We start from the raw sequence: 18760 nt of genomic DNA on the forward strand, positions 1-18760 counted from the left end.
GTAATTTATCTATGTATCGCTTTTCCCTCAATAAAAAAAAAAAAAAAAAAAAAAAAACATCCAGAAATGACACAACTCGTGTCATAGCAGACGCAACCTTATGCAAGGAAACCTGGCGTCAACTAAGACACCGGAAATTACGAATTTGCGTCACCAAACGCACATTCGCGCCCAAAAAATTCTCGCACCAAAAAAGGACGCAATAAATATCAGCATTTTGCGACCTCACAAGCCTAATTTTGCCCACGAAATTTAATGAGAAAAACAGTCAATTTGAATAAAAGACTATACCCCAGGTAAGAACTTCCTAAATAGGTTTCCCAATTTTTAAACTGATAGTCTGCAAAAGGAAATATGCATAAACCCGACTCATGGCAAATATAAGTACAATAAATATATTTCAAACTTTAAATTAATACATAAAAGTGCCAAACCATAGCTGAGAGTGTCTTAAGTAATGAAAACATAGTTACCGAAAGACACCCCATTCACATATAGCAGATAACCAAACCAGTACTGAAACAGTTATCATTAGAGGTAATGGAATATGAGAATATATCGTCGATCTGAAAAGGGAGGTAGCAGATGAATCTCTACGAACCTATGAAATAGATCCCCGTGAAAAAAAAACATAGAATCAATAGGTGATACTCCCTTCACATCCCTCTGACAAACACTGTACTCTGAGAGGAATCGGGCTTCAAAATGCTGAGAAGCGCATATCACAGAAGAAAATCAAGCGCAAACTTACTTCCCCACCTCCATAGGGAGGCAAAATTTGTAAAACTGAATTGTGGGTGTGGTCAGGGGTGTATTTATAGGCATTTTGAGGTTTGGGAAACTTTGCCCCTCCTGGTAGGATTGTATATCCCATACGTCACTAGCTCATGGACTCTTGCCAAATACATGAAAGAAATATGTGTTTGTGATTGGCTGATGGCTGTCACATGATACAGGAGGTGTGGAAATAGACATAACTTTGAAATTTGTCAGAAAGAAAATCTACTACTTATTTGAAGTTCAGACTAAGTGCGGTTGTGTTGTCTTTTTATTGTGCATTTGTCGATTATGCAAATCTACTTTATTTACTGGTCCTTTAACCTAGCACTTGCAGCATTATATTTCAAATAAACTTGGCTATAAATGTAAAGAACATGCTGAAGACATCCATTTCTGGCAGACTAAAGCATTCAAATTGAAAGACCTTAACTAAAGTTAGTTGCTTTGTTGTTGTTTTTTAAATATTATTTTTAATAGGATTTGTAATAGAATAGCATATAACAGTACATTGTACATCACAGTCAAAATACTGACGTCCATAGCACATTGTTTAAAAAAATAAAAAGCTATAAATAGGAAAAGATGACAGGACCAACGGGGGGGGGGGGGGGGAAATAATCACACGCCAATCAGTAAATCCAATTTATCTTAAATTGAGTAACCTGGAAATTAGAAAGAGCGCCAATGTTTTGTGGGGGGGGACCCACAAAACAGGTTCCCTTATCCAATAATGTTTTCAACCCACCCCCAGTTAGGCTTGAAAGGATATACTGTGCAAATATTTATGGTATTTGTTTACAGCTGAGACCGGAGTAGTTCTCTTCTAGTGAACAAATGCCACTTGACATGATTTGCTTGAAGCTACTGTTCAGTGCAGAATCTATTTTGGGTTGTGCATGTCCTTTTTTTCCTATCTTGGGTATCCTCTTAAAGTGACCAAAATGCTGCCTTTATAAGAAAATGTCTTCCTAATATTTTCTTACAATTGTTAACGGACCAGTAAATACAGTACATTTGTATAATCAATAAATGCATGATAAAAAGACAATGCAATAGAACTTAGTCAGAACTTCAAATGAGTTGATTTTTTTTGACAAATTTAAAAGTTATTTCTATTTCCACTCCCCCTGTATCATGTGACAGCCATCAGCCAATCACAAATGCATAAACGGATATTCTGTGAAGTCTTGCACATGCTCAGTAGGAGCTGGTGATTCAAAAAGTGAAAGTAAATTGGAAAACATACATTATCCTTACCTGATAATTTTCTTTTCTTCCGATGGAGAGAGTTCACAGCTGCATTCATTACTTTTGGGAAATAAGAACCTGGCCACCAGGAGGATGCAAAGACACCCCAGCCAAAGGCTTAAATACTCCTCCCACTTCCCTCATCCCCCAGTCATTCTGCAGAGGAACAAGGAACAGTAGAAGAAACATCTGGGTAAAAAGGTGCCAGAAGAATAAAAAACAAAGACGCCACACATAAAAAAAGATGGGTGGGAAGCTGTGGACTCTTTCCATCGGAAGAAAAGAAAATTATCAGGTAAGCATAATTTATGTTTTTTTTCCTAAATGGAAAGAGTCCACAGCTGCATTCATTATTTTTGGGAAAACAATACCCAAGCTATAGAGGACACTGAATGCCAAAACGGGAGGGTACAATAGGCGGCCCATTCTGAGGGCGTCCAAAGCCGAGAAAACAAAAAGGGAAAAGGCCCCAATAACACTGACCAGCAGATAGCCCGGAAGCCTAGCTAGAGACCGCAACATCAGACACAACTGAGCCAACATTCCTCCAGGAGACACCGTCACCCAACAGTCGGTCCCCCACCACACACCCTTTACTAGCAACTGGAACCCCCGCCAAAACTCTCAAAGGAATAAGGCAAGGAAGAACCAAATGGGAACCGAAAGGTTACCACAAACTCCATAAAAGGAAAAGCCCCCATCAAACCAAGCTCGCAAGACCTAAATGGGTCCTGACAACAAGGGGAGGCAACACCCAATCCAAATAGAAACCACAGGTTTAGAACCGGTAGCAGAACAGAGAAAAAGTTCTCCCAACATCCTGCAAGGACAGAAATAGCTGCTAGCACTCGATCAAGGCGCAAACAGCTGTAGCTGGCTTCAAAGAGCAACGCTTCACTTGCCAGGCGGCAAGTCAACCAGCGCCTAGGAACAACTGAAAACGAAGACCAAACATCATCCAAACTCAGAACCCTGAGAAATTCAGGCAAAATTACATGTAGCAGACCCAGACAAAGGTAAACACCTGAGTCAAGAACAAGCAGCCATCCTCAGGATGACACAGAAGAATACTTGCTAGAAGCGGCTACCAAAATGTAGAGTGCTAAACCTCCACTACAGAAGGCACACTCTAGGCAACCAAAACTGCCAGACCTACACATAGGTCTCAAAATAAAAGAAGAGCCCAGAACCTCAACAAGGACCAATGCGCCCCCAAGATCCGAAAGAACAACGGATCTCAGGACCTACCTCCAGCCGGGCCAGCCCAAGCATCGGCAGGTCTGAAATCGGGGGAGCAGAGAAACAACGAGCGGAAAACATGGCACAGCCATTACAATAGTGCTCGGTTGCCAACCCGAAATACCACATGGAGACCGTCGACAAGGCCATAGACCTAGAGATCTAGCTAAAGGCCCAACATAGACTCAAGGCAGAGCCAGCAACTCTCCCAAATGGACAGAACCCAGAGAGAATACCTCTCTTCGAAAAAGGTTAACCCGTCTGTCCTAATCTCCTGAAGCAAGGAGAAACCTTAAGATAGGGACCACACTTCCAAAGAAGGATATAAGCCCCCCCCCTAAGACAAAGGGGGCCTGAAGGACAGAGCACCTGCCCCCAGGACACAACCATAGGCTGAACCGAGAGAACATTTCTCCAACGCCCTGACCTGGAAGGAATCCCCTGAAGATTTTAACTGGATAGCACACAGATCAAGGTGCCATAGCTGCAGAGGTTCCACAGCGAACCCCTTTGCTGGCAGAGCAGTAAAGCCATCACACTCTTTCAGCAAGCCGACCAAGGCGAAAGGCAAGACAAGGGGGCATCGGCACCCAGAAAAACCTGGTCAACTGAACCAGTTCAACTAGCCCAACCAAAAGACACCGCCCAAGTTTCCTGGAACTGGGGAACCCCAGACCAGCTCTAGATCCTAACAGTCCGGTACAACCCGCAACGGGATCCACAAAGTAAACGCTGAGAAAAACCTCAGCCACCTGAAGAACCAGAGCGAGGAGAGGTCCGAGCCCCCAAATAAAGAAGAACCCGGAAACTGAAATCCCCCATTTGATATAAAACCAGCCCCTCGGGAGATACCATACAATGTCCAAAGTAAAATAAACAACAAGAAAAACTCTCAAGTCCCGACCAGGAGACAAGACCACCCCTTGCCAGAGTCCAACGCCCCAAGGAGCTAAGGAAGCAAAGACCACCACTAGAGCCCTAGGCGCAATAGCCACACTACGACCAAGAACAAGGGGATTTCTTGAGGACAAAGTCACTCGAACAAAGGCTAGTCTCCACATCACCCCCAAAGAGGAGGAGAGGAGAAGATGAAAGGATGCGGAGCATCCCCCAGCTCCGGGGAAGAAACCCTAATCAGAGCTCAAGGAGACCACACTGCCCATGTCTCTACAAAGGAACCAACTCCTGAAGGGAACCAGGTCCCCCGAAGGAACCCGAGGAACGGACGAAGTCTGAAAGGTCTCAAGAAGAGAACCACAGCAGGAACAAGTCCAAGGACAATTCCAGAGCCTCAAAAGGCCAAACCGCTCAAAACAGCGATAGGAGGCTCTAAGCCCCCAATCTTCCCAAGAGAGGAAGGAAACTCTAGGCCCCGAGGAAATCGGAGCCAAGAGAGTGACGCAGTGGAACTCCACCGACCCAGTCACCAGATTGAATGCTTAATAAGGACTGACACAATCCTCCCAGGCATGCGAACCCTTTTAGAGTGTTTAGCTGAACTTGTAAACAAAAACAAGAAAACACACAAATAATAATGTGAGCACTCAGCACCCCATCGAACCAGCCAGGCAGAACAGGAGCCACGTGTCTGAATAAGCCACAGGACAGAAGATCTGAATTCCAGCAGGACCAGTCGCAGCTGGGGTCATAACCGTCAAGCTGGCTAAATCCTCCCTCAAAGGGTAAGTTACAACGGACAAACCTAGGACTAACGTGTCCCTTAAACTTCCGAAGAAGCAACCAGAGAGAATCGATCCCAGAAGTTCCCGAAGGAAACACAATCGAAATTAAAAGACATCCTAACCGGATAAAAGAAAATATAAGGTAACCTGTAGGTTAACGCCCAGGAAGAAAGCAGACATACCCGCAAGACCAGCCAAACGGAACCCCGATCTTCCAACAAAAAGCTGGGAAAGATCTCAATAATCAGACAATTTGGAAATTACGTAATTCCCTAATGTCTAATGAGGTGAACCATTCGAAGTAGAAGACTGTGGATTCCCGTATCAGTTAAGGATAGGATCCTCTAATAAACTCAAAAACGTGTCTGAGTAAAACGCCAAGACAAGCTATTCTGTAACGAAAGGCACAACACTCATGGACAGCTACACCCGCAGGGAACTGTATAGGCCCACCCAAGGCCGGTAGACCCGGGACGATCGGGCACAAGCACAAATGCAAATAAACGCCTGGACTTTGCAGACGCATAATCGCCAAAAATATGTTAAGTGAGAACGAGCTGCAACCTCCGGGGGGAACAATCCGCCCTGTAAGGAGGGATAAACATAATCTAGGTTACCCGCATGTGTAGCAGTAGGGAGCGGTAGGGAACACGCCTCTTGAAGGACAGAACACCCAGAGGCGAATGGCTCAGCAGACCCCTGATTCCACGAGCCCGAGGAACAGGGCGCTCTAATACGGCATATCGAACATAACTGATTGACCTGTGTCAACGGGGCCAATTCGCATTCTTCACAAGTCGAAGAATCTGAATTGTGAACAGTCTTAGCATCAGAATCCCCCATAACTAGATAGAGAATATAATGATATGGACTAAGAAAAAACTTAAACGGCACCTGAGACCCACAATGACTGGGGCACTCACCACCTCCTAGAACCAGACACAAGCAGACTCTAATTTTTTCAGTCGCCACACGGTCAGGAATGCGGAAATGGAAGACCAGAACGTAAACACGTCTAGTCACAAGGTGAACCGTACAGTTAAAAAATAAAAAAAAAAATACAAAGGCCTTTATGTTCTAAGCCAAGAGCCCAGATAACACTGCACATAAGCAGATTGAATCACATAACAAACATGATTAAAAACCCCACTCTTCAATAATCCCCCTCGGAAGATATTAACCCTCGATTCCAAGATATCAAAGGAGTCTCACTGAGGCCCTATAAATATACTTAATAAGTCCCGCAAGATAGTTCCTTACGGGATAACAAATAAGTTACAGTACATTCTGATGAAGTAAAATGAAACGATCTTACTGGAATCTACGCCGTGGAACAGGAACACGGCCCTTCAAGTGTGACGAATAGTAGCAGCACCTCCGCCATGGACTTGAGAGAAGAAAGCCGGCAGCGAAGCGAAGTTAGACAACGCTGATTGCTTGTAGAGCTGTTAATACGAGTCGGGATTCGCAGACTCTCCCTGCATCTCCGGACACAATTGTGAATTTGTACTTACAATGTGCTTCTTACACCGCTAATTTTATTGAGCACTATAATGGCTATGTCTCTCCTTTGAAAATGGAAATCTAGGTTACACCCCTTAGCAAGAAACTCAGTTAATAAAAGGGGCATTTTGGCCAAAATTGGAATCCACATGACTGCATTTCAGTGGTCATTGTATAAGCAAAAAATGCTTCTAATAAAAGCTATAGCTGTTTCAAAAGTGTATAAGTATGCACTGTGCACCAGCATTTTAAACACAGCACTTACTCAAAGAGCCTACGGTGCTTGTACCATCTGGTAATGACTAAATTTGTTAATTACTGACATGATTCAAGCCCCACTGGCGCTCTAAGCAGCTGCAGTATTTCAAATTCTGGTGCACTGAATATCTAGCTATGCTTAACATTTTTGAACACTAAAACAGTGATTACTTTTACCAGAAGCATTTTTACTAATATATGTATACTGTAAATATTTTTCAGTTCAAAGATGTAATTCATCTATGTGCATTGAGATTTTGACCGGAATTTTCCTTTAAGTTAAAATTTGCTGTTAGAGAATCCATTGAAGGATCTCATAGCACAGATGGACATTTTGAGAATCCCGCCAGAGCGGAGTGTTTTAGAGAATCCCGCCAGAGCGGAGTGTTTTAGAGAATCCCGCCTGAGCGGAGTGTTTTAGAGAATCCCGCCTGAGCGGAGTGTTTTAGAGAATCCCGCCTGAGCGGAGTGTTTTAGAGAATCCCGCCTGAGCGGAGTGTTTTAGAGAATCCCGCCTGAGCGGAGTGTTTTAGAGAATCCCGCCTGAGCGGAGTGTTTTAGCGAATCCCGTCTGAGCGGAGTGTTTTAAAGAATTGGTCCCTGGTTGTGAATGACTGGACTGGTAACATACAGATGGCACACTAGTAATTGCACTCTGCCTCTCTGTCCCCTCTTCGTGTGAGTCTGTCTTATTCAATGTAACCAACATTTTTAGCTGCAATCTTTAGTTTTCCATAGACCTCACAACGGTCCCGATTTGTGAGGGACAATCTGTGATTCTGAGCTCTGTCCTACTGTCCCTCTGAAACATGTGTCCCCATTTGTAGAATTTACCTTAGCCCCACACATGGAGCACCCATACATGACTACAAACTACCCAGGCACACCTACTGACAGTCCTGGCACACCCACAATCTTACCCACTGACCACCCAGACACCTACTGACTGCCCAGACACACCCACAATCTCACCCACTGACCACCCACACACCTACTGACTGCCCAGACACACCCGCAATCTCACTCACTTTCCCACCCCCTCCTAACACGGCTCCTCCCAGAAAGTGACTGGCCCCCATTAACCTCCTGACTCCCTAATACCCAGCTAAAAATGTTGGAGAGGTATGCGTTCATCTCCTTGGGACAACATAAAATACATTTATCACCCTTCTAAAAACACAGCATATGAGCTCTTTGAACTAGTATCCTTTTTGCAATTGTTGCTTACAAGATACTTAGAGCATTTTGCTGTATCAGTGCTTGAAAACATAACTCAAGGAGATCGTGCTCACAAAGGATCTACCATGTATATTAAACAACAGCAGCACATTTTTCATGATTTTTTTTTTTTTTAGCAAAAGCTCTTTAAAGTGAAAAAAAGAAACGTTTATCTCAGTGCAAATGATACCCAGGTATTCATTGCTCACTGGCCAACAGGGACAATTACCGCTCAAAAAGTTGGTTTACCTTCCTTCTCGTACATATATTTAGTTTACAGTTGATGTTAAAACATAGATACATAATTCAAACCTTTCTATGTTGTTGTTTAGAAATATAAGCCAAGTGTCCAAGAGTGGCCCTATCATCATTTAAAGGGACACTCAAGTCAAAATAAACTTTTATGATTCAGAAAGAGCAGCAGTTTTAAGATACTTCCCAATTTACTTCCATTATCAAATTTTGCACAATCTTTTTATATTCCCACTTCCTGGGGAACAAGATCCTACTGAGCGTGTGCAGAAGCTCACAGGGTATACGTATACTAGTCTGTGATTGGCTGATGTCACATGATACAGGGGCCCGGCAAAATGAGGAGAAAAAAATTAAAATTTTCCGAAAAATATCTACTGTTTATTTGAAATTCAGAGCAAGTGTTATTGCATTGTCTTTTTATTATGCACTTGTTAAAGGGACATAATACTCATATGCTAAATCACTTGAAACTGATGCAGTATAACTGTAAAAAGCTGACAGGAAAATATCCCCTGAGCATCTCTATGTAAAAAAGGAAGATATTTTACCTCACAATCTTCTCAGCTCAACTGTGTAAAAAGTTATAATTCAGCTGCTCCCAGCTGCAGGTAAAAAAAAAAAAAAAAAAAAATGAAATGAACAGCAGCCAATCAGCATCAGCAGTGCTGAGGTCATGAACTCTTTTACTGTGATCTCATGAGATTTGACTTAAAGGAACATTAAACCCACATTTTTTCTTTCATGATTCAGATAGAGAATACAATTTTAAACAACATTTCAATATTCTTCTATTATCTAATTTGTATTAATTTTTAGAGATCCTTTGTTGAAGAAATAGCAATGCATATGGATGAGCCAATCACACGAAGCACCTTTGTGCTGCCACCAATCAGCAGCTACTGAGCCTATCTAGATATGCTTTTCAGCAAACAATATTAAGAGAATGAAGCAAATTAGATAATAGAAGTAAATTAGAAAGTTGTTTAAAATCGTATGCTCTTTCTAAATCATGAGAGAAAAAATTTGGGTTTCATGTCCCTTTAACTCTCATGAGATTTCATTGTAGACTTCCCTAATCTGAATAGGGAAATAATATGAGAGTGCACGAGGCTCATCCTTTCAGCTGTCCCAGGACAGACATACTAATATGCTGCTTAGAAATCCTTTACAATGGGAGGTGGCTACTGAGGAACTTTTGAGGTAAAATATCTTTCTTTTTTACATAGAGATGTTCAGGTGATATTTTCTAGTCAGCTTTTTACAGCTATGCTGCATCACTTTCAAGTGTTTAAACATTTGGGTATTATGGCCCTTTAATTAAGCCATTCTACTGCATTGAGATGTCCTTAAACAATCCTCCTTTGTCTCGTACTGTTGGTATTAAAAGGTCCAAGAGAGAGGCCTTAAAACCTCCAGGAGGTAGAAAATGCAAGCTCTTGTCTTTCGCCTGTTATTGTTGTACAAGCACTGTACATATTATTATATTGTACACTGATATTCTATGTGCCCTTTAAACGTACTTGCAGATGCTTTTAGGAAATGGGGAGCAGGTATTCTGGTAACTTGAAAAGTGCTCTGTATCTGGTCTGTAACATTCTGTATTCTATTTTTACTGTACAGTTGTCAGAGTTTGTAACAGACTTCTGTATATGCTAAAATTTTATCATGTGCTCGTCACCCTTAAAATTGGTCTTTCAATAAAAAAATAAAAAGTTGGTTTACTTTTTACTCAAAGAGCCTACGGTGCTTGTACCATCTGGTAATGACTAAATTTGTTAATTACTGACATGATTCAAGCCCCACTGGCGCTCTAAGCAGCTGCAGTATTTCTAATTCTGGTGCACTGAATATCTAGCTATGCTTAACATTTTTGAACACTAAAACAGTGATTACTTTTACCAGAAGCATTTTTACTAATATATGTATACTGTAAATATGATAAAAAAAATAAAAAGTTGGTTTACTCAGCATAGGAAGATCAATTTTTTTCCTCAAAAAAATGTATACACTAATATATTTTGAAATATTCTCTTTTAGACGGAAGAGCTTTTTTTTCTGGTTACTGACACGTACAAGATTTTAACTTACATCCGCTTTATATCAATATCTTCCTACATTTATTAAATTAAACCTTAGGGCAAGATTTATCAATCTGTGAACAGACAGGACTCGCATGCTGTGAACCTGTCCGCATTCCATCACAGATTGTGGGGAGCATATGTTCCCTGTATTTATCATTGCATAAGTGAACACTTGTGAAATGTCGTCCCCTACACTCGTGCAACCAATATCATGAGATTAGGGCTTGTCAATCACCCCAGTTGAATGAATCTGGGTTGATCTTAATCCGCCAACTCCAGATGGAGAAAGTTTATGAAGCAGCGGTTAGAACTGCCCTACCTATATCTCATTAAGTGGGACATGTCAACAGAAATGCAGTTTGGTATCCGTTGATAAAATTGCTCCCTGACATCGCCAACCCCAGAAAAAAAAAAAAAACTTCAGGTGCACAGCAAAAGAAATGTCTAAATAAAATGTGTTAAAATTTAAAGGAAAACTATAGTAGTTTATATATATAACAGAATTTATGCTTACCTGATAAATTACTTTCTCCAACGGTGTGTCCGGTCCACGGCGTCATCCTTACTTGTGGGATATTCTCTTCCCCAACAGGAAATGGCAAAGAGTCCCAGAAAAGCTGGTCACATGATCCCTCCTAGGCTCCGCCCACCCCAGTCATTCGACCGACGGACAGGAGGAAATATATATAGGAGAAACCATATGATACCGTGGTGACTGTAGTTAGAGAAAATAATTCATCAGACATGATTAAAAAACCAGGGCGGGCCGTGGACCGGACACACCGTTGGAGAAAGTAATTTATCAGGTAAGCATAAATTCTGTTTTCTCCAACATTGGTGTGTCCGGTCCACGGCGTCATCCTTACTTGTGGGAACCAATACCAAAGCTTTAGGACACGGATGAAGGGAGGGAGCAAATCAGGTCACCTAAATGGAAGGCACCACGGCTTGCAAAACCTTTCTCCCAAAAATAGCCTCCGAAGAAGCAAAAGTATCAAATTTGTAAAATTTGGCAAAAGTGTGCAGTGAAGACCAAGTCGCTGCCTTACATATCTGGTCAACAGAAGCCTCGTTCTTGAAGGCCCATGTGGAAGCCACAGCCCTAGTGGAGTGAGCTGTGATTCTTTCAGGAGGCTGCCGTCCGGCAGTCTCATAAGCCAATCGGATAATGCTTTTAAGCCAAAAGGAAAGAGAGGTAGAAGTCGCTTTTTGACCTCTCCTTTTACCAGAATAAACAACAAACAAGGAAGATGTTTGTCTGAAATCTTTAGTAGCCTCTAAATAGAATTTTAGAGCACGGACTACGTCCAAATTGTGTAACAAACGTTCCTTCTTTGAAACTGGATTCGGACACAAAGAAGGTACAACTATCTCCTGGTTAATATTTTTGTTGGAAACAACTTTCGGAAGAAAACCAGGCTTAGTACGCAAAACCACCTTATCTGCATGGAACACCAGATAGGGCGGAGAACACTGCAGAGCAGATAACTCTGAAACTCTTCTAGCAGAAGAAATTGCAACCAAAAACAAAACTTTCCAAGATAATAACTTAATATCTACGGAATGTAAGGGTTCAAACGGAACCCCTTGAAGAACTGAAAGAACTAGATTTAGACTCCAGGGAGGAGTCAAAGGTCTGTAAATAGGCTTGATCCTAACCAGAGCCTGAACAAATGCTTGAACATCTGGCACAGCTGCCAGTCTTTTGTGAAGTAAAACAGATAAAGCAGAGATCTGTCCCTTCAGAGAACTTGCAGATAATCCTTTCTCCAAACCTTCTTGTAGAAAGGATAGAATCTTAGGAATTTTTATCTTGTTCCATGGGAATCCTTTAGATTCACACCAACAGATATATTTTTTCCATATTTTATGGTAAATTTTTCTAGTTACAGGCTTTCTAGCCTGAATCAGAGTATCTATTACAGAATCTGAAAACCCACGCTTTGATAAAATCAAGCGTTCAATCTCCAAGCCGTCAGTTGGAGGGAAACCAGATTCGGATGTTCGAATGGACCCTGAACAAGAAGGTCCTGTCTCAAAGGTAGCTTCCATGGTGGAGCCGATGACATATTCACCAGGTCTGCATACCAAGTCCCTCTCCTGATTGATCCTGGCTACCAGCCTGGGGATGAGAGGAAACGGTGGGAATACATAAGCTAGGTTGAAGGTCCAAGGTGCTACTAGTGCATCTACTAGGGTCGCCTTGGGATCCCTGGATCTGGACCCGTAGCAAGGAACCTTGAAGTTCTGACGAGACGCCATCAGATCCATGTCTGGAATGCCCCATAATTGAGTTATTTGGGCAAAGATTTCCGGATGGAGTTCCCACTCCCCCGGATGGAATGTCTGACGACTCAGAAAATCCGCTTCCCAATTTTCCACTCCTGGGATGTGGATCGCAGACAAGTGGCAGGAGTGATCCTCCGCCCATTGAATTATCTTGGTCACTTCTTTCATCGCCAGGGAAGTCCTTGTTCCCCCCTGATGATTGATATATGCAACGGTCGTCATGTTGTCTGACTGAAACCTTATGAATTTGGCCTTTGCTAGTTGAGGCCAAGCTCTGAGAGCATTGAATATCGCTCTCAGTTCCAGAATGTTTATCGGGAGAAGAGACTCTTCCCGAGACCATAGACCCTGAGCTTTCAGGGATTCCCAGACCGCGCCCCAGCCCACTAGGCTGGCGTCGGTCGTGACAATGACCCACTCTGGTCTGCAGAAGCTCATTCCCTGCGACAGATTGTCCAGGGTCAGCCACCAACGGAGTGAATCTCTGGTCTTTTGATCTACTTGAATCGTCAGAGACAAGTCTGTATAATCCCCATTCCACTGTCTGAGCATGCATAGTTGTAATGGTCTTAGATGAATTCGTGCAAAAGGAACTATGTCCATTGTTGCAACCATCAATCCTATTACTTCCATGCACTGCGCTATGGAAGGACGAGGAACAGAATGAAGTACTTGACAAGAGCTTAGAAGTTTTGATTTTCTGACCTCTGTCAGAAAAATCCTCATTTCTAAGGAATCTATTATTGTTCCCAAGAAGGGAACTCTTGTTGACGGGGACAGAGAACTTTTTTCTTTGTTCACCTTCCATCAGTGAGATCTGAGAAAGGCTAGGACGATGTCCGTATGAGCCTTTGCTTTTGACAGGGATGACGCTTGAATCAGGATGTCGTCCAAGTAAGGTACTACTGCAATGCCCCTTGGTCTTAGAACCGCTAGAAGGGACCCTAGTACCTTTGTGAAAATCCTTGGAGCAGTGGCTAATCCAAATGGAAGTGCCACAAACTGGTAATGCTTGTCCAGAAAAGCGAACCTTAGGAACTGATGATGTTCCTTGTGGATAGGAATATGTAGGTACGCATCCTTTAAATCCACGGTAGTCATAAATTGATTTTCCTGGATAGTAGGTAGGATCGTTCGAATAGTTTCCATTTTGAACGATGGTACCCTGAGAAATTTGTTTAGGATCTTTAGATCCAAAATTGGTCTGAATGTTCCCTCTTTTTTGGGAACTATGAACAGATTGGAAAAAAATCCCAATCCTTGTTCTCTTATTGGAACTGGATGTATCACTCCCATCTTTAACAGGTCTTCTACACAATGTAAGAATGCCTGTCTCTTTATTTGGTTTGAAGATAATTGAGACCTGTGGAACCTTCCCCTTGGGGGTAGTTCCTTGAATTCCAGGAGATAACCTTGAGAAACTATTTCTAGCGCCCAAGGATCCTGAACATCTCTTGCCCAAGCCTGAGCAAAGAGAGAAAGTCTGCCCCCCACTAGATCCGGTCCCGGATCGGGGGCTATCCCTTCATGCTGTTTTGGTAGCAGTGGTAGGCTTCTTGGCCTGCTTACCCTTGTTCCAGCCTTGCATTGGTTTCCAGGCTGGTTTGGGTTGTGAAGTATTACCCTCTTGCTTAGAGGATACAGAATTAGAGACTGGTCCGTTTCTGCGAAAGGGACGAAAATTAGGCTTATTATTAGCCTTAAAAGACCTATCCTGTGGGAGGGCGTGGCCCTTTCCCCCAGTGATGTCTGAAATAATCTCTTTCAAATCAGGTCCAAATAATGTTTTACCTTTGAAAGGAATGTTAAGCAATTTTGTCTTGGAAGACACATCCGCTGACCAAGACTAGCCAAAGCACTCTGCGCGCCACGACAGCAAACCCTGAATTTTTCGCCGCTAATCTAGCTAATTGCAAAGCGGCATCTAAAACAAAAGAGTTAGCCAATTTAAGTGCTTGAACTCTGTCCATAACCTCCTCATACGAAGATTCTTTACTGAGCAATTTTTCTAGTTCCTCGAACCAGAAACACGCTGCCGTAGTGACAGGAACAATGCATGAAATTGGTTGTAGAAGGTAACCTTGCTGTACAAAAATCTTTTTAAGCAAACCCTCTAATTTCTTATCCATAGGATCTTTGAAAGCACAACTATCTTCGATAGGAATAGTAGTGCGTTTGTTTAGAGTAGAAACCGCCCCCTCGACCTTGGGGACTGTCTGCCATAAGTCCTTTCTGGGGTCGACTATAGGAAATAATTTCTTAAATATAGGGGGGGAACAAAAGGTATGCCGGGCCTTTCCCACTCTTTATTTACTATGTCCGCCACCCGCTTGGGTATAGGAAAAGCGTCGGGGGGCACCGGAACCTCTAGGAACTTGTCCATCTTACATAATTTCTCTGGAATGACCAAATTGTCACAATCATCCAGAGTAGATAACACCTCCTTAAGCACTGCGCGGAGATGTTCTAATTTAAATTTAAATGTCACAACATCAGGTTCAGCTTGATGAGAAATTTTTCCTGAATCTGAAATTTCTCCATCAGACAAAACCTCCCTCATGGCCCCTTGAGATTGGTGTGAGGGTATGTCAGAACAGTTATCATCAGCGTCCTCTTGCTCTTCAGTGTTTAAAACAGAGCAATCGCGCTTTCTCTGATAAGTAGGCATTTTGGATAAAAGATTTGCTATGGAGTTATCCATTACAGCCGTTAATTGTTGCATGGTAATAAGTATTGGCGCACTAGATGTACTAGGGGCCTCCTGTGTGGGCATAACTGGTGTAGACACAGTAGGGGATGATGTAGTATCATGTTTACTCCCCTCATTTGAGGAATCATCTTGGGCAATATCATTATCTGTTGCATTACTGTCCTTACTTTGTTTGGACACTATGGCACAATTATCACATAAATTTAAATGGGGAGACACATTGGCTTTCATACATATAGAACATAGCTTATCTGATGGTACAGACATGTTAAACAGGCTTAAACTTGTCAACAAAGCACAAAAAACGTTTTAAAATAAAACCGTTACTGTCACTTTAAATTTCAAACTGAAAACACTTTATTACTGAATATGTGAAAAAGTATGAAGGAATTGTTCAAAATTCACCAAAATTTCACCACAGTGTCTTAAAGCATTAAAAGTATTGCACACCAAATTTCAGAGCTTTAACCCTTAAATTAACGGAACCGGAGCCGTTTTTACATTTAACCCCTATACAGTCCCAGAATGAGGCTCTGTCTATAACTAGAAAGGCCCCCATCTGAAAAAGGTGTCCAACACAGTGCCTGCCGTTTTTCTAAACGTTCCCCAAGATTATAATACCAATAATTAGTTAGAATCTGCATAATATGCCTAGTAAAGCAATTGTTTTAGCCCAGAAAAATGTCTACCAGTTTTTAAGCCCTTTTTGAAGCCCTTTATTCTTTTATGTTTAACTAAGAAAATGGCTTACCGGTCCCCATGAGGGGAAATGACAGCCTTCCAGCATTACATGGTCTTGTTAGAAATATGGCTAGTCATACCTTAAGCAGAAAAGACTGCTAACTGCTTCCCCCAACTGAAGTTACTTCATCTCAACAGTCCTGTGTGGAAACAGCAATCGATTTTAGTTACTGTCTGCTAAAATCATCTTCCTCTTACAAACAGAAATCTTCATCCTTTTCTGTTTCAGAGTAAATAGTACATACCAGCACTATTTTAAAATAACAAACACTTGATAGAAGAATAAAACTACATTTAAACACCAAAAAACTCTTAACCATCTCCGTGGAGATGTTGCCTGTGCAACGGCAAAGAGAATGACTGGGGTGGGCGGAGCCTAGGAGGGATCATGTGACCAGCTTTTCTGGGACTCTCTGCCATTTCCTGTTGGGGAAGAGAATATCCCACAAGTAAGGATGACGCCGTGGACCGGACACACCAATGTTGGAGAAATATATATATATATATATATATATATATATATATATATATATATATATATATAATATATCAGCAATTAAAATACTGCATTGAAAATACCTACATACATAATAAATATTTTAAAGAGACAATGCAACTGAAAATAGCTAATTGTATTCAAAGCTGCTGCAGGAACATCCTTTCAAAATAGGTTGGGATCTTTCTCCCATTCCCCACTAGGAGGTTGATTTCTGCTCCCGCCACATGTAGTCATAACTCTTCTTTGCAGTATTAAAAAACGTTCAGTATAGGTGGCAGTTTCAACAGGCAAAAGAAGCTTTTTCAAATTACAAAATAAAATTAAAAAGGAGTGATTTGGAAAATATTTAATACACTTCAGCAGGTAAAATGGGTAATTGGGAAAGGGGAGACCATTATAAAAGTACAGATTTCTAAAAAGGCACAGTGAAGGAACCATCCATATTAATGCTGTTTGTATGTTACAAGGCTCACGCTATGCACGCAGTATGTTACAAGGCTCACCCTATACACAGTGTAAGTAGTGCATAACATAAGGAATTCTCTATTTACCTGTAACAAACGAGAAAAGCTTTCTGTCTTTATTATCTGCGAAAAGTTTGTCACCATAAAGTGAACACATTCTTCTTGAAGTTCCAACGCTAAATTCCGAGCCATTTCAGCCCACTTCACCGCAGGAAGACTGCCAACAAGTCTGTCACTTTCTATCAATAGAAAGGCCGCATTCCTGTAAGACTTCACAACCAAAGCATGTCAGTAAAAGAAACGAGAACTGGCATATTTATGCTTCTGCATGGCATTGTTAATAAAGCAATAACAAGCAAACAACATTTATACAACTCTATTAGGCAAACTGTAAAAATGACACAGCTTTTCCTACTGTCACAGATTTATTTGAGGGGGGGGAATCTCACTTTAGTAATTACAGAGACTTCCTAGAGTAACGACATGACTTCAGTCATTAAAAGGAACATTAAGCACCTCAAGTTATTAATAGAAATAGTTTCATTAAAATGTAGTAAACAACTTTTGCAATATACTTTCATTATTTATTTTGTTCTCCTTTCCTGTAATTTAATTCTGAATATTGTGGGCTTTCCAATTCATGTTAAACATGGAAGTGCAGACACAGCTATATTCCACACAGCCATTGGTTGCACACTCTAATAAGCAATTTATAACCATTCCTAATTGGCCTTAGCCAAAAAGGTAACCTAAGTTGCAATATGGCGGTGCACACTGTTTTATGAACATTAACTTTATCCTTATTTTTTCAATATTTAAACAACTTATATTTTTTTAAAAATACATGTACAAGTTATTATCAGGCTAATCTTTGCTCTGAATACATAATTCAAGCAATGATTTATTTAGTGTTTAATATCCCTTTAAGCTGTGTGAAAAGATAATTTACAGTGCTTAAGTGGAAATTATTTCAGGAGTAATTTGAGAAAACACTTCTTTACAGAAAAGGAAGTTAATTCATAGTTCCACTTGAGGAGGTAATAAAGAATACAGTAACACCTTGTAATTATTAGACATATCTGTTGCTGTAGAACAAAACAAATTAGATAATAGAATTAAATAGTAAAGTTGTTTAACCCTTTTGAGTGCTAAGCACTTTCCCACCTGGGTGCTAAGCTGATTTAACGTTGTTGTTTTTTTTGTTTTAAATCTATATTTTTTTTAACTTTATTTTTCTCCAGATCCCCAAGACTTACACCGTTGATAAGGTTAGGCAATTACCTTTCCAATGGGAATACAGGCCTTATAAGCAGCATGCCCCCTTTCCCTATACTTATTGTCATTTTTAAATAAAGTTGTACGGTGACGTCATCACATCATTGCGCGTGACATCACCACGCTAAACGTGAAGCCCGGTGATGCCTGTCACTATACAGGCCAGATTGCTGGGGTAGGATTGGGTGGGACCCCCCAGATCTCCCTCAAGGTGGGAGTGCTAGCGACGGCTCTGAGCTGTTGTTAGCACCTGAGTGGGAACTCTGCGACGGCTCAGAGCCTTCGTTAGCACTCAAGGGGTTAAAATCTAATGATTCTATCTGAATCATGAAAGAAATAAAATTGGGTTTCATGTCCCTTTAATGTCTTTAAAACAAATTAATATCCTTTTTACTGTCAATAGACAAAACTTTGCCCCCATTTGCCTTATTTGTAGGAGTTAATTTTGGCTTTAGTCTGCTGACAACAAGGTTAGTTGCAGTGATTAATTTAGTATAAAGTGAATTGTTTTATTATTA

At 41.3% G+C, this 18760-nt stretch overlaps 1 protein-coding gene across 2 annotated transcripts in view; it reads right to left on the bottom strand.

Annotated features, from left to right (window-relative positions):
* The window catches only part of BTBD8 (BTB domain containing 8), a 161638-nt gene that overhangs the window by 80523 nt on the left and 62355 nt on the right, over positions 1-18760 (bottom strand). For both annotated transcript variants that reach the window (XM_053694007.1, XM_053694004.1), the window contains exon 11: positions 17055-17237. In XM_053694007.1, the coding sequence (XP_053549982.1) occupies positions 17055-17237 (183 nt within the window). The remainder of the gene's footprint in view (positions 1-17054; positions 17238-18760) is intronic.

The sequence above is a fragment of the Bombina bombina genome, chromosome 10, assembly GCF_027579735.1.
Source record: "Bombina bombina isolate aBomBom1 chromosome 10, aBomBom1.pri, whole genome shotgun sequence".
Classification (NCBI taxonomy): Eukaryota; Metazoa; Chordata; class Amphibia; order Anura; family Bombinatoridae; genus Bombina; species Bombina bombina.